The 15259-nt window shown below is 44.0% G+C and overlaps 1 protein-coding gene across 1 annotated transcript; it reads left to right on the forward strand.

Annotated features, from left to right (window-relative positions):
* Nucleotides 1-103: 103 nt before the first annotated feature.
* Nucleotides 104-14965, forward strand: LOC306785715 (uncharacterized protein; the record flags this gene model as incomplete). Its single annotated transcript, XM_079280171.1, has 3 exons — nt 104-128; nt 14304-14589; nt 14704-14965. 3 exons carry the CDS (start codon nt 104-106, stop codon nt 14963-14965), a joined length of 573 nt encoding a protein of 190 aa, XP_079136297.1.
* Nucleotides 14966-15259: the final 294 nt, after the last annotated feature.

Consider the following 15259-nt stretch of genomic DNA (forward strand, 5'->3'; position numbering starts at 1 on the left):
TGTTATCTCACACCTCTATGTTGTGGTTACCTTCCCATGAACTGCCTTATGTGTTTGCATAACGTCATCCCACCACTCGCTCTAATCATGCACACTGATAAGTATGGACAGTGACGTGACTTTCAAAGGTGGGGTGTGAAGGATTTGGGGACATCTAGCGGTGAGGTTGCAGATTGCGACCAATGGAAACGTCTCCCGTGTGCTAAGAGAATAGGAAAACTACGGTGGCCAATGTGAAAATGTGAATGGCCCCATCAGCGCCAGTGTTTGCTTTGTCCCTTCTGGGCTCCTGTACAAACATGGCGTACACTGTGAAGACGACCCAACCCCCGATTTAGATTAAAAAACAGCTCATTTTAAGGTAGCAAAAACACAGAGATTCTTTTCAATTTTCGGTTGATTATTACACACTTTTAAGAAAACATTCTTATTCGTATTATAATCCATTTCTGCCAATAGATTACTATAAATGCTACACACTGTTGCTTTAAGTATTGTAGTTCAGTGGTGTAAATCAGAAAGTGAATAAGATTAATAAGGCAAAAAGTCACTTTAGAAATGGCCTCATCTTCCTCTGACCTATTATGCTGAAAGAACTGATGTTCTGATATGTATGCCTGCACTATGGATGAAGTTATCAACCATTCTACCAGCTACTGTATGTCCCTGTATCCGTGTGGGATGTTACACAACCGTATAATCGGGTACAATGGGAGCAATGTGAGGTGACATGAGATGTAGAAATACATGTCCATTTACTGCACATTCAGAGATGTTAACTTAAGGCTTCAACATGTAAAGGTAATCTCTGACACTCACTGGTTTATAGACATTGAAAGTGAAGTGTCTGGCGGTTAAAAGAGACCAAAAATAACAAATAGACCCTCGCTGTCGACTTGAAAAAGTAATGTTCTCGTGTTAAAATGTTCATGGTGTGAAAACCTACTTTTCCTATGAAAAGGCTGTATGTTATCAGACTTCTGGAAGATTTTTGTTCATACTGTTTGTGTCATTTTTAAATATGTGGTAATAAAGAAGTGAGTCTTTGGATTGTTTGTCTTGTTTTGTTTTTTTAATGAAGTTACAACACTGACTTTTTAAATCTGTAAAATATTTTCACAAAGTAATGAAAATGCCTCAGCATATGTTGACTGAAATGGCTAAATGCAGTTAAAAAAAATAAACATCTCGTTCTGTAGTCTTAAGTAATGCATTCATCACCTGTTGTTTTTGGTTGCGCATTGTCACTGTTGTCCTGCATCGTTACAAACCAGTTACGCACATTCACAGCCAGGACCTGCAGCTTGCACCACAGTCTGCCACTTTTAACCACTCAGCAGCTCCACTGGACCAGTTGGCTGTTAAGTGCCTTGCTCTAGGGCACCTCATTAGCTGTTTATGATGAATAGAAGAGCTTTATACATTTATTTTTCCCCATCCGTTTCCAGCTGCTTCTCACTCAAAGATGCCCTAAGAAATGACACTTTGCAAAAAACGAAAAAGGAGAGAGGACTGCTGAGTGACAGCTGGTCGTGTTGCGTTAGAAACAAATGCTGCCCTCCAGTGGTCACATCTAGTAATTACGCTAGCGTGTATAGCTGGTCTTGTGGTCACTAGATGGCACAAAAGGTTTTGTTTTGGGAAAGCAAACCGCTACACTAAGTGAGGGAAGATTCATACTCGAGATGCACAGCACAGACTTTTCCCACGGAAAGGAATACAAATTCAAAGAGTTATTGTGAGCTTAAATGCTGATTCATTTTAACAGACACATCTTGTTGATCCTTGCTTGTTTAACTTCTGACAGTTTTACCAAATCACCTGAATACGTGATGATGTCTAGAAATATTTTAAAGCTCTTATCCCCACTGCTAATGTCCAAACCATCAGGCAGCATTATAACTGAACAATATATTAGACTGTAGGACCTGTTGTCTGTCCACTTAAGGTTCAGAAGCTGTTTTGGTTTATTTCAACAAGTCTGATCTGTACATGCAATATAAATGTTACTTTATCCATTATTCTTACTGCCCAGTCAGGTGAGCACGAAGAGAAATGAGGAAGCACTACCCAGTAGATCATTATCTTTGAGATTGACGTGTGAAGTTGCATATTTGGGCTCGGATTACCTCGCATCCACCAGATGTTCAGTTTCCTCCATCTCCTCCTGGCTGATGCAAAGTGATTCACAGGCAATCTGGGAGACAAAGTCCTTTCTGTGTATTCTGGATCTACTCAGCAGTGCCAGACTGGTGCAATGGCAAACTGAGGCATCTGTAGGGCAGCTTTATAAGGTCCTGAAACCTCAGCAGACTCCCTCAGTGCAGAGAAAGCAGCAGATTGGCTCAGGTAATTCTCAAAGCGCTGAGCTTCCCCTTATTGTGTAAAGTAAGCTAATTTTACCTCATATAGTTTATCTTAACTTTTTAACCATAAATCTTATGACTGTAGATGTGGAATGATGAGCCAGCAGTAGTTGTAGCTGCAATAGTGGTTTTCATTGTGCCTCAGCTCATTCTTCACTGTTCAGTGGTGGAAACTCTGAGGTGCTTCTCTTGAGAATATCCATATTATGCTCCTTGACTCTACCTCACTGCATTTCAGTGGGAAGTATTCGTTGCTCGTCTACATATATTTGGCAGCTATCGTCATTAAATTAAGACTTGACATTAACCAAAACAAATAAGCTCACAATGCAGTGTTAAAGATGACGCAGTGTGTACTCAGGGTCCCTCGTTAGACTTGGATGTGACCCAACAAAAGCCCTCTTGTCTTACATTACCATCAAATCAATCATCAATATAATCATCAAAACTAGTGGTGTCACGGATCACGGATCGATCCGTGATCCGTTCGGATCACCCCTCACGGTTCGGATCACCCCTCACGGTTCGGATCACCCCTCACGGTTAAGATCACTCGTGAACCGCGGATCAATCCAGTATTTCTATTTTTATTTTTACAGTGTAATCATCATAGTGTGTAAAGTTCGACTGTTGCTGTTCCTTTTCAAGTAACAAGTCCCCGAATATCAATGCAGAGTGTCAGTGAACAGATATAAAGCAGTAGTGTGTTCACGTGAACGGAGCAGGTTAGAAGCATTTAACAGTGAAGTCATGGCGAGCGGAGGAACGTCAGAAGCCGCGACGTCATTTAAGTCGCAAGTTTGGAAACATTTTGTCTTCCCTGTAAGATATAATGACGGATGAGGGTGGTGGACGAAACCGTTACGGTATGTAGGCGTTATTTAAAGAGAGAGACACGCGACAACGGCAAAACATCGGGCATGTCAGCGACGGGGACACTCCGGTGTAGAAAACAAAGGATTTCTAAATCTGGTTACAATGCTGTAGACACGCCCCCTCTGTGAGCATCACACAGACACACACCTGGTTCAGGCGCTGTAGACACGCCCCCTCTGTGAGCATCACACAGACACACACCTGGTTCAGGCGCTGTAGACACGCCCCCTCTGAGCGTCACACAGACACACACCTGGTTCAGGTGCTGACAGAAGTGTCAGAGTGAAGCTAGACAGGCCCAATAATATTCCAGTCACCACAGAAAGGTCGACCCTCTCCCCAGACAATGGAGATATTCTCATCTTTTTGAAAGTAATGTCACAGTAATGGTAAACATTGTTGTGTATTTGAATGACATAACCTGACAGGAAGTAAACACAGACCCAAGTTGTTGCTGAGCAGTTCAGTTCAGTGAAAACAGTGGAAGCCAGCTCACTGGCTGTTTCTTTCTTTCAGTATTGATGAAAGGACGAGGATATCAACATACCTCATGTTGCACTTGCAACTTAACAGAATTCTTAAATGTATTATTTTTATTTGTTGATTTAATTTTGTTTCAAATTGGACATCTTCAATATTTTTGTTTTCATGTAAGACTATAGTCCAAAGTTCTTTGCTTTAAGTGTTCTTGAAGTTCTTTAATTAATAAATGGAAAGCAAAGTTATATTTGGCTCCTCCCCTTTTCTTTGTTGATCCAAACCGTGACTCCTGAACCGTGATCCGAACCGTGAGGTTTGTGATCCGTGACACCTGTTGTGGAATATTTCCTTCAAAAGTTCAGGAGTGAAATTGGTTTTATCCAAAGTGTTTAACATAAAAACAGAGTCTTGATGAATGATCAAAGTTTCAAAAAGTCAATTTAATGTTTGCAAACAGAGAACACAACCACGTATTGGAGTGAACTGTGAATATGCTCCAGAGACGCAGAATCAAAACAAGGTTTTTATACCGGCCGGCACAGAGGAGCAGATAACACACAGGAGACTAAGGCAGAAATGTTTAGTCTAACAAGAAGCAGTTGATTGCTGAAAGAACACGTCGGTTGTTTGTCCCGACTAAGATAGAAACGTGACCTTTGTACGAGAACAAATAGGTCAATGTGTTCAGACATCCAGACAAATGAACTTTCTAACAGCAACATATCTCACAGAAAATATGAGGACATGTAAAAACATTTTTATCATTACACACTATCAAAACTATTTCAAACTGTACAGTTGGCACTCATTCAGTGAATAACTTTTTGAATTGAAATCAGTGGAGTTGAACCGCGGTTAATCATGTGTAACTTCAGAGGTGACTCGTGCTGAAAGCTTTTATCACAAACGGAAACTTTACTGCAACCAGAACAGCTAAAGGGGATTGTTTCCTGTGTGGGTATTCATGTGTACCTTCAGATCTCTGTTGCACACAAATCTATCACAGCAAACTGAGCAGCTGAAAGGTTTCTTTCCTGTGTGGGTTCTCATGTGTCTCTGTAAAGTTGAACTCTGGTTAAAAGATTTCCTACAGACTGAGCAGCTGAAAGGCTTTTCTCCTGTGTGGGTTCTCATGTGGTTCTGTAAATATGAACGTCGGTTAAAAGATTTCTTACAGACTGAGCAGCTGAAAGGTTTTTCTCCTGTGTGGGTTCTCATGTGGTTCTGTAAATATGAACGTCGGTTAAAAGATTTCTTACAGACTGAGCAGCTGAAAGGTTTTTCTCCTGTGTGGGTTCTCATGTGTTTCTGTAAATCTGAACGCCGGTTAAAAGATTTCTTACAGACTGAGCAGCTGAAAGGTTTTTCTCCTGTGTGGGTTCTCATGTGGTTCTGTAAATATGAACGTCGGTTAAAAGATTTCTTACAGACTGAGCAGCTGAAAGGCTTTTCTCCTGTGTGGGTTCTCATGTGTTTCTGTAAATTTGAACGCCTGTTAAAAGATTTCTTACAGACTGAGCAGCTGAAAGGCTTTTCTCCTGTGTGGGTTCTCATGTGGTTCTGTAAATCTGAACGCCTGTTAAAAGATTTCTTACAGACTGAGCAGCTGAAAGGTTTTTCTCCTGTGTGGGTTCTCATGTGCATCTGTAAATATGAACGATGGCTAAAAGATTTCTTACAGACTGAGCAGCTGAAAGGTTTTTCTCCTGTGTGGGTTCTCATGTGTGTCTGTAAAGTTGAACGCTGGTTAAAAGATTTCTTACAGACTGAGCAGCTGAAAGGCTTTTCTCCTGTGTGAGTTCTCATGTGTCTGTTCAGAGTTCCACTCTTGCCAAATGTTTTCTCACACTCAGAGCATCTAAAATGTTTTTCACCAGCGCTACATCTTGAATCACTGACACGGACTTCATCAGGTTTCACATAGTTTAAACCTGACTGAGGTCCTCTGGTCTTCTTCCCATCACCACCCTCATCAGTGTCAGAAGACTCTCCAGTCTTCTCATCAGTATCTGGTTCTGGATGTCTATCTGGATCCAAGTTCCTGTCTGGTTCTGGTCCTCCACAGTCTTCTCCATCAGCTTCTGTTCCCATCTGTTTAGTTTGTCTTTGATGAAGCTGTGAGGACTGAGCTTCCTCTTCTTCATCTTCACTCTTCACAGGAGTCAATGAGAACTTGACATCAGCCTCCTCCAGACCTTGAAGCTGCTCTCCTTCCTGACTGGTGCAGAGTTCCTCCTGTTCTTCTTTAATGTGTGAGGGCTCTGGGTCCTCCTGGTCCAGACTGGAGCTCCACTCCTGCTGCTCAGAGGGAACCTCTTCTTTAACCAACAACAGCTGCTGGATGTCTGCAGGAAAACAGTAAACACACACAGAGGGGTTACAAAGACATTTTAGAATTGAGCAAATAGTCTCCTGGACATACACTTCCAGAGTATCACTAGAACCAGATAATACAATAATGTAATCAACTTATGTGACCATGAACACATGAACCATTTTAAGCTGCCAAATCCATGTGGTGTTATCAAAGAGAACAAACTTGTACTTTAAGTTGAAATATCTCCTGTCCTCTAGAAGCTGAGAGAACAAATCAGCATACCTGCAAACTCATAAGCGGTGAAAGAGGTGGGGGGGGGGGGAGACGGTAGACGATCTACAAGTATTAACAATTTATTAAGTCAAGCATCAAAGCATAAAAAACAGATCTATGGTTTCACAAAACACAAGAATTGATTAAGTAGCCCTAGCAACAGACACAAAGTCAGGGCTCCGTATACGCACCTCTCCTCTCAGTGTTTTGTGAGCCCTGTATCTTTATACTTTATTTGAACTTGTCCAGCACAGGGACGCATTATCTTCACCCACACACAAGCCAGGGTTGGGCCACATTGTGTGTGGGAGTCCTGGAGTCTCAGGGATGGGGAAGGTGCTGTTCCTGCAGGTTGCTACACAATATCCCACCGACTAACCCGATTCACAACACAACTAGTTATACGTTTTAAGCTACCACCTGCGTGTCAGAGCTCACTCTTTGTACGGCAAGCGCGTGAGTGCCTCACCCGGAGATTCAAACCTTTGCTCTATGACACACGCAACACTATTGCAAATGAGCACACACACACACACACACACACACACACACACACACACACACACACAGTACTGTTATGTTCAAAATGTCTCAAACAAAAGGTAAAGGAAAAAGCCCCCCTCCTTGTTCCAGAGGAGAAGAAGCATGCAGAGGAGAAGAGGCAGCTCCCCCCCGCCCTGCTCTCTTTCTTCCATCATTAAGCAGGGCCGAATCAGCTGGTTGAAGTTTAAATCAAAAGGAATTTAATATACTAACAAAATAAAATGCAGTTACAAACTGAATTACACTATCAGCAGTAATATTTCATGAAATAGAGGCCCCATCCACACCACACGACAGACTGGTGTGTCCGCCTCATGGTCCAGATGAGGTCTGATTATCTCCGGGGATTCAGTTTCTTTGTCCCTCCAAAGTCTCTGAAATGTCTCATATTACACATTCCTTAGCCCATCGATCAGCTCAGTGATTGGCTGAACCCGTCGGACTTCAGTCGGCCACTTCCTTCACCAATTCACCCCCCTTCTTGAAGGCTGTGCTCAGAAACTCTTCAGCAACATCCCCCTCTCTCTGACTTCATGGCGGTGTCATAAATTCTCTGGTTTCTCTCACAGTGCTCAACAAATTCAGTAACTCTCCCTTTAATTTAAACCTTCTACAAGTAAACATATTGTAACACATTATATCCATCGCTAGGAGCGCTTTAAAACTTAAATTCCTCACAATATGTATACATTTAATGCCTGTAAATACAGCACGCATATTTCTACAGTAGCGAGAACCATCGCCTATACAAAATGAAGTGATTCGTTTTCATTTAACCCTGTTACTGTATGGCTTAATATTAACTTCCACTGTTACTGTAAAGCCGTTAGAATTGTGGCCTATCTTCTATTTACAATTAATATGCATTCAATCCGGTTCGATGATTGAAATCATGAAGGTTCAGGCTCCTTAACGCTCTCTCTCATTACTTCAGGGCCTTTGGGAGCAACTGCACGTGGGACAGTTGGGACCGGAAGTACACTGGCTGTGGTCATTACAGTGAACAGTGTGATGAGAGGGCACGTGAGCCCTTGTTGCTGTACTTCGTCTCATTGGAGCAGAGGCTGCAGTTAGCATACCCTGCCTTATCAATGCATTTAAAACACTGACAGCGGGAAGCTGTACTGCTCTCTCTTCACGTCTGTTTAGACCTCCACCTTTATCCAGGCCCAGCTCCACTCACATCTCAGCCCTGCGTCAAGCTGCGCTACACACACAACATCCTCTTCCTGAAGCTCTCTGACCTCATCATCTCATCAGTATCTGGGCCTCATGTTTTAAGTTATTATCACCACGAAATCGCCTCATTCTACTTTGAGTTAAACAAAAAAAACCAGAACCGCCGGTGTTCCGGTTTAACGTTAACGAGTGACCGCGTGGACTGAACCGGAACACGGAGGGTGATTCATGTTTCATCACGTTACGCTTTTTCCTCCTAAATCTTGATAATGATGAGCGTTAGCTGTTGACAAAGTTCCGCATGCAGTGGATGTTAACTTAACCCAACAAGTCTGAACGGTAACTGAACTTAAACTTTAACGGAGGGAAATGAAGACGGTGTAGACATCTTAACGCTGATTGGCCAGGACTCGACACGTGTCGCATCAAATGTTTTATTGCGAAGATCACGACATCACATGTTCTCCTTGTCTCACTCAAATCTGATAAACGCTGGCTGGCCAGTTGACCCCCCCCCCCCCCCCAAACAAATAAAAACTCTACGGATCTAACGTTACACTCACGTGGATGATATATTTTGAGTCAAAACTGCTTATTTCGCCGAAAAGCGACACGTTTGCAGGTATTCAATCAGGAGAAGAAGAAAATGACGAATTGCAACAGAGTCTCACTCCAAACTACATTACAAGTTATCAGCCGGAGCATGAACAGTGTTAAATAAAGTGAACCTACGTGCTCTTTGTATCCGGATTTCCGGGTTGAGAACAGCGTCCAGAAGTTCCCGTTGTCGCTTATTCGCCTCTTTTGAACGAGAGAGTTCCTCCTCGTACTCTGCTATCGTTCTTTCAAACAGACCAAATATGTCTTCATCAGCCGCAGTTAGTCGCTGGTTGATTAAAGATCTCAACATTTCTACTTTAGACATTTTCACTAAACCACAGAAAGTTGTCCTCCAGACGAACTCCGTTAAAAACACCGTTTACTCTCATTAAACTCTGACTAGCGCTGTGTTGGTCATTTCCGTCCCCGTCCGTCTGTTTCCAGGTAGCATGCTAAGCTAACTTCAATAGCTTTATAGGCTACCACGAGATTAGTCCTCGTCCTCTTCTTCTTCCTCTCCTCCTTCTTCTTCGTCTTCTTCTCATTCTTCTTCTTTCACTTTAATGGCGGACTACAAACCAATGTTTAAGGCGCCACCTACTGGACCGGAGTGTGTAACATCATGACTTCATGACAGTTATCATTTAAACACAATCATCATGTTATTTATAAATATAATGAAACAATTAGAAATAAACTTCATATTGCAGTCATATTCTGGCCTTTTAACCCGTTCCATTCAAAATATTAAATAAAGCCCTTTTAAGCTGAACTTGTTTGTCCCCTGTCTCTAACAGTCCTTTGATGCTCCACTCCCTTCCTGTATCTACCACTCTGTTCTTCAGTCTTTCTCTTTCCACCCTGAACTTCCTCCACTCTATCAGCTCATGTTCTACAGTTTCTTTACAGTTGCATATCTCACATTTATCCCACTCTGTCTTTTTCATGATGTGTATAATGTGTCATTGAGTCCTGTATGTCCTAACCTGAATCTGAAAGTAACATCTTCTTTTCTACTTTTATTTCCATCACTTCTCACTCTGACTGATGTCTGAATTTTGTTGTAATTTCTACCCTTATTGTCATTTTTCCAAATTTCCTGCCAAGATGTCCCATCCAAAGCTTTTACCAGAGAATGTCGAGTACTCCCAACCATTGTACAGGACAGTCGATGCTATATTTCCGTTAAGTGCACCCTGAATTCTAATCCAGTGTGATAGTGCTGACTCAGTTCTCCTCACATGTAATGGCAGTTGCCTGGATTTCACCAGCAATGCATTAATGGGTGTGGTTTTGACTCGGGAGATGAGTCAGAGGAGAACCATCCAGAAGAAAAGGTGAACAGATAAAAGTCCATTCAGACAGGTTCTACGAGGAACATCCGGTTCCGCTGCAACTTGGTGGGTAACAAAAGCCCCTTAAACTAATAAAATAGTATATCATTACTCGTATCTTCAGTGACCTTCCATCTGGTACATATGTAACAGTTGTGGGTCGTGCAACGAGACGACTCAAGTGATTGTTTTCCAACATTTATTTATTGAAGACAAAATATCACCAATGAATTGCCTTCAGACCGTTTTCTGCCCCTCTGCTCCCTCAGCTAGTAAATAGAAAAGAAATGTGTAAATATTCTCTCATCACACATTCACTGACGTGTGTCGGCTTCTTGAGTCGTGTCTTACAGTCTCCGGCTACTTTAATGTTTGGTGTGGGTGATTTTAAGTTATGGAAGGAAACTTCCTTACTGCTTCGAATTATATTTATATATATTTTGATTGATTTGCCCAAAAGTCAGTTTCACATCGCTGGGGTCTCGGCTGAAAGAATAAGAATACATCAAAGTAAAACATTGACGTGAATACACGTGTTATTATAGTCAGATCTATCGCGTTATAGATGAAGCAGTGATATTATAAATCGGTTCATTTACAGAATGACAGTTAGTGATTTCTTGCCAGCTGTCCTTCCTGCATTTGTCAGTTTAAACTGCGTTACTTTCAGCATGAATTATGTTCATGTTCTATGTTGGTCTCAGAGTGCACCAGACTGATGCATTTAACTTTAAAATGTACAACATTTTCTTCCAGGTGAGCGTGTCCCCGGCCCCCTCTAGAAAACCAACACGAACTAGAAAATAAAAACTCAATTAGTGGATCAAGCTAAAGACAGGACCAAATCTGAGCGTGGACTCAATGAGCCATGCTCTCAAATTGAAAGAACACGCTCTTGGATAAAGATAGGATGAAAGCTCCATCGTTCCTCCCCTGTGTGATGTTTCATGTGGTGTGTCAAATGTATTTTATACATTTTGTATAAAACCGTTATCACAAACAGAACCACTTTGTCTCTTATATGATTAACAGTGCCATTGATGAATAAATAATTCCTTCATCTGATGAGTGTACTTCCAATAATAAATGAATCCAGGTATTCAGCTGTTTTCACAGTAACCTGTAACCAAGACTGTGATGGCGTCTGTGCAAATTTACAACATGTGATTTCATATTTGACAAAGAGTCTCTCCATCGTCATACAAACAGTTCACATTCTTTTCAAAAGACCTTCTGAGCATGTGGGCCCCTGAGTCAGAGTATCCCAGTTCTTCCACAGACACAAATCCACGTAGTGCACCTGCGACTGGAGCTCCTTGGAGATGTACCCGAGAAGGGTCGCCGTCAGCTGCTGCTTCAGGGTGGCGTTGGCCATCACTAGAGCAGTTAGCTGAGCCAAATCTGTCCACTGAATGTCTCCCAGCACGGCCAGAAGATACCATAAAGATTCTGCTGCTGCTGAGGACTGAGCTCCATTATGATCTGAGGCAGCGGTTTGAACTGAGAGTGAAAAAACCGGTTCGAAAAGAGATCACAGTGTGGCCGGAAGGATCAAGATCTGCTCTCAAGGACTGTCTCGCTACAACAGACTGGGACATGTTCAAACATGCAGCTACGTACAATAACAACATAGACAATGAGGAGCTCACAGACACTGTTCTTTCCTACATCCGGAAATGCACAGATGATGTAACTGCTAAAAAGACCATCACCACTAGGGCTAACAAGAAGCCTTGGCTGACAGGGGCCGTCCATCAGCTGTTGCGGGCCAGAGACAAAGCCTTCAATGCCGGAGATAGAAATGGCCTGAAAACAGCGAGAGCCAACCTGTCCCGGGGCATTAGAAAAGCAAAACAGGACTACTCTGAAAAAAGCATCAACCACTTCAAGGACAGCAGAGACACACGCAGCCTGTGGCAGGGCATCCAGACCATAACGGACTACAAGCCTGCTTCACAGACCTGTGATGACAACATCTCTCTGCTGAACGACCTCAACAGCTTCTTCGCACGGTTTGAATCAACAAACACCACTAGCCCACAGAAAACCTCACCCTCCCCCCACGACCAGGCCCTGTGCCTGTCTGCTGCAAGTGTGAAAAGAGCACTCTCCACCATCAATCCCCGAAAAGCAACAGGCCCAGACAACATCCCAGGCACTAAGGGACTGCGCAGAGGAGCTAACAGATATCTTCACTGTTATCTTCAACACTTCTCTGAGTCAAGCTGCTGTCCCATCACACCTCAAAACCTCCATCATCATACCTGTACCCAAGAAACCGGCTCCATCCTGCTTCAATGACTATTGCCCCGTGGCACTGACCCCCATCATTATGAAGTGTTTTGAACGGCTAGTCATGGCCCACATCAAGTCCATCCTCCCCCCCACCATGGATCCCTCTCAGTTTGCATACAGAGCAAAACGTTCCACAGAGGACACAATCTGCTCTGCTCTCCACCCAGCCCTCACCCACCTAGAAAAAGCAGACTCATATGTAAGAATACTTTTCATAGACTTCAGCTCAGCATTTAATACCATAATCCCACAACAACTCATCTGCAAACTGGACCAGCTGGGGTTCAACACCCCACTGTGCAATTGGGTCCTGGACTTCCTCAGTGAGAGGCCACAAGCAGTACGTGTCGGCAACAACACCTCACGCAGCATCACCCTAAGCACTGGGGCCCCACAAGGCTGTGTGCTCAGCCCCCTGCTCTTCACCCTGCTGACTCACGACTGCGAACCTACATACAGCACCAATCACATGGTGAAGTTCGCAGACGACACCACTCTGGTTGGTCTCATCACCAAGAACAATGAGACCAACTATAGGAAGGAGGTCAACCTTCTGACCACGTGGTGCAGCGACAACAATCTCCTGCTGAATGTCACCAAAACTAAGGAGATTGTTGTTGACTTCAGGAGACGCCACACTGTACACCTGCCACTGACCATCGATGGTGCTGCTGTGGAGCAAGTAGAAAGCACCAAATTCCTGGGGGTGCACATCACTGACGACCTCTCCTGGGCCACCAACTGCGCATCACTGGCAAAGAGAGCCCAGCGGCGCCTCTACTTCCTTCGCAAGCTGAAGAGAGTAAAAGCCCCCACATCAGTGCTGAAATCATTTTACAGGGGCACCATTGAAAGCATCCTATCCAGCTGCATCACTGTGTGGGGTGGTAGCTGCACCCAACACAGCAGGAATGCACTCCAACGCATTGTAAAGACAGCCGGACAGATCATCGGTGCCCCACTCTCCTCGTTACAGGAAATATACACCACCCGCCTCACCCGGAAAGCCATTCAAATTGCAAGCAACACCAGTCACCCTGCACATAGTCTGTTCAGCCTCCTACCCTCTGGAAGAAGGTACAGGAGCCTCCGCTGCCGCACCACCAGACTAAAGAACAGCTTCACCCACCAAGCTGTCAGGACACTGAACTCTCTCCCCTCACTCCCCCCAATCATATCCTCCAGCCTGACGGGAAGCTGAAGCTGAAAGTACAGAAGTACTGTAAATATGTATTCATATTTATATTTATATTATATTTATTGCCCACTTTTCACACACACACATACACACACAGTATTATATTAATTACCCATTTCCCATCATTATTATATCAATTGCCCACCTGCCCTTACATTATTAATTATTTATTATATTAATTGCCCACTTTTCCCGTTTTTATGTGTATTGAATGTTTTATTGTAGTATAGTATATGTTTTAACTAGGATATCTGTCTTCACTTAGCCTAGGAAGTGTTTTATGTTTTATGTGTTGTGCTTGCACTTTATGTTCCACCGTGGGAGAGTGGGAAACGTTATTTCGATTCCTTATATGTCCTGACATGCAAGAAATTGACAATAAAAGCTACTTTGAACTTTGAACTGTCCACTGGTCAGCCAGCAGCCCAGAAGGCCTCCGACAGCACCGTCTACAGGAGAAAAGGGTTTCAAACATGTGGAATTATGATTGCACACACAAACACACACAGCATGACAAGGATAGAGTGATTAACCCCCGCTGGATCATCGTCCTCGGTGTGTGCACCCATCTGGGTTGTGTGCCCATCGCCAACGCCGGAGACTTCGGAGGCTACTACTGTCCGTGCCATGGCTCCCACTACGATGCTTCAGGAAGGATAAGAAAGGGACCTGCTCCTCTAAAGCTGGAGGTTCCCTTCTATGAGTTCACTGAGGAGGACATAGTCATAGTGGGATAAATACTGGAGCTCTGTCTCAGTTCCTCCCTGTAATATGTATTTTTAGATGGCTCCGTGTGAGAGTGACATAAAACGTGTGTATTTGCTGTTGAAGACAATGATTAGGAGCGGGCCCCTCCTCGCTGTGGCGGCTGGCTGAGAGGAGGAGTAGGAAGGCTGGCTCTGTGAACATTTTCAGCGACATGAATCTGTGGCAGCTACAGAGACTATTCAGGTCAGCGGGGGATCAAGATGCGGAGCAGAGGGCCCAGCTGGTCTGGGGTCACGGAGATGAGGCTGAACTGGCTCAGGCTTTGAAAGGACTGAGGACCCGGAGTCACCGGAGAGGACTAAGGGCCAACGGGAGAGAGGTGTTGGGCTCACACTGGCTACGAGCCTTCAATCACCTCAGGTAGCAAAACTGCTGGTGTGATTCTGATTTCATATACATTCAGATCATTCATCATCGTGACTTTTTTAAATATTATGTGGCATCCATATTGTTTTCAACAACATTTATGTTCAGGATCGGAGAGAGCTCGCCAAGCAGCCAGGGGAAGGATCCCGGGGAGGAGAGTGTGTCTGAGGCCGGAGGAGCACACAGCAGTCCAGAGACACGCCGACACACCTCCATAGGGACAACAGGAAGAGGTACAGCGGCCACAGGGGTACTAACTGAGAGCCAGGGCCCTGCAGGGACTTCGGAGAGACCAGTCAGAACCAGCTCAGGACTGAGGAGAGGAGGAGAGAACAACTCAGAGAGATACCTCCACAGAATACTCCACTGACTTGACCAAAAGCTCTGAGATGCAAAACTGACTTCAAGTTCGTGCGAGAGCGGACCGGCACCTCAGTCTGCAGAGCCTGCTCACCTGGGAAAAGCAAGTTGTGGAGGACAGTGACGTGACTTTCAAAGGTGGGGTGTGAAGGATTTGGGGACATCTAGCGGTGAGGTTGCAGATTGCGACCAATGGAAACGTCTCCCGTGTGCTAAGAGAATAGGAAAACTACGATGGCCAATGTGAAAATGTGAATGGCCCTATCAGCGCCAGTGTTTGCTTTGTCCCTTCTGGGCTCCTGTA

The sequence above is a fragment of the Melanostigma gelatinosum genome (genome assembly GCF_949748355.1).
Source record: "Melanostigma gelatinosum genome assembly, chromosome: 12".
Lineage (NCBI taxonomy): Eukaryota > Metazoa > Chordata > Actinopteri > Perciformes > Zoarcidae > Melanostigma > Melanostigma gelatinosum.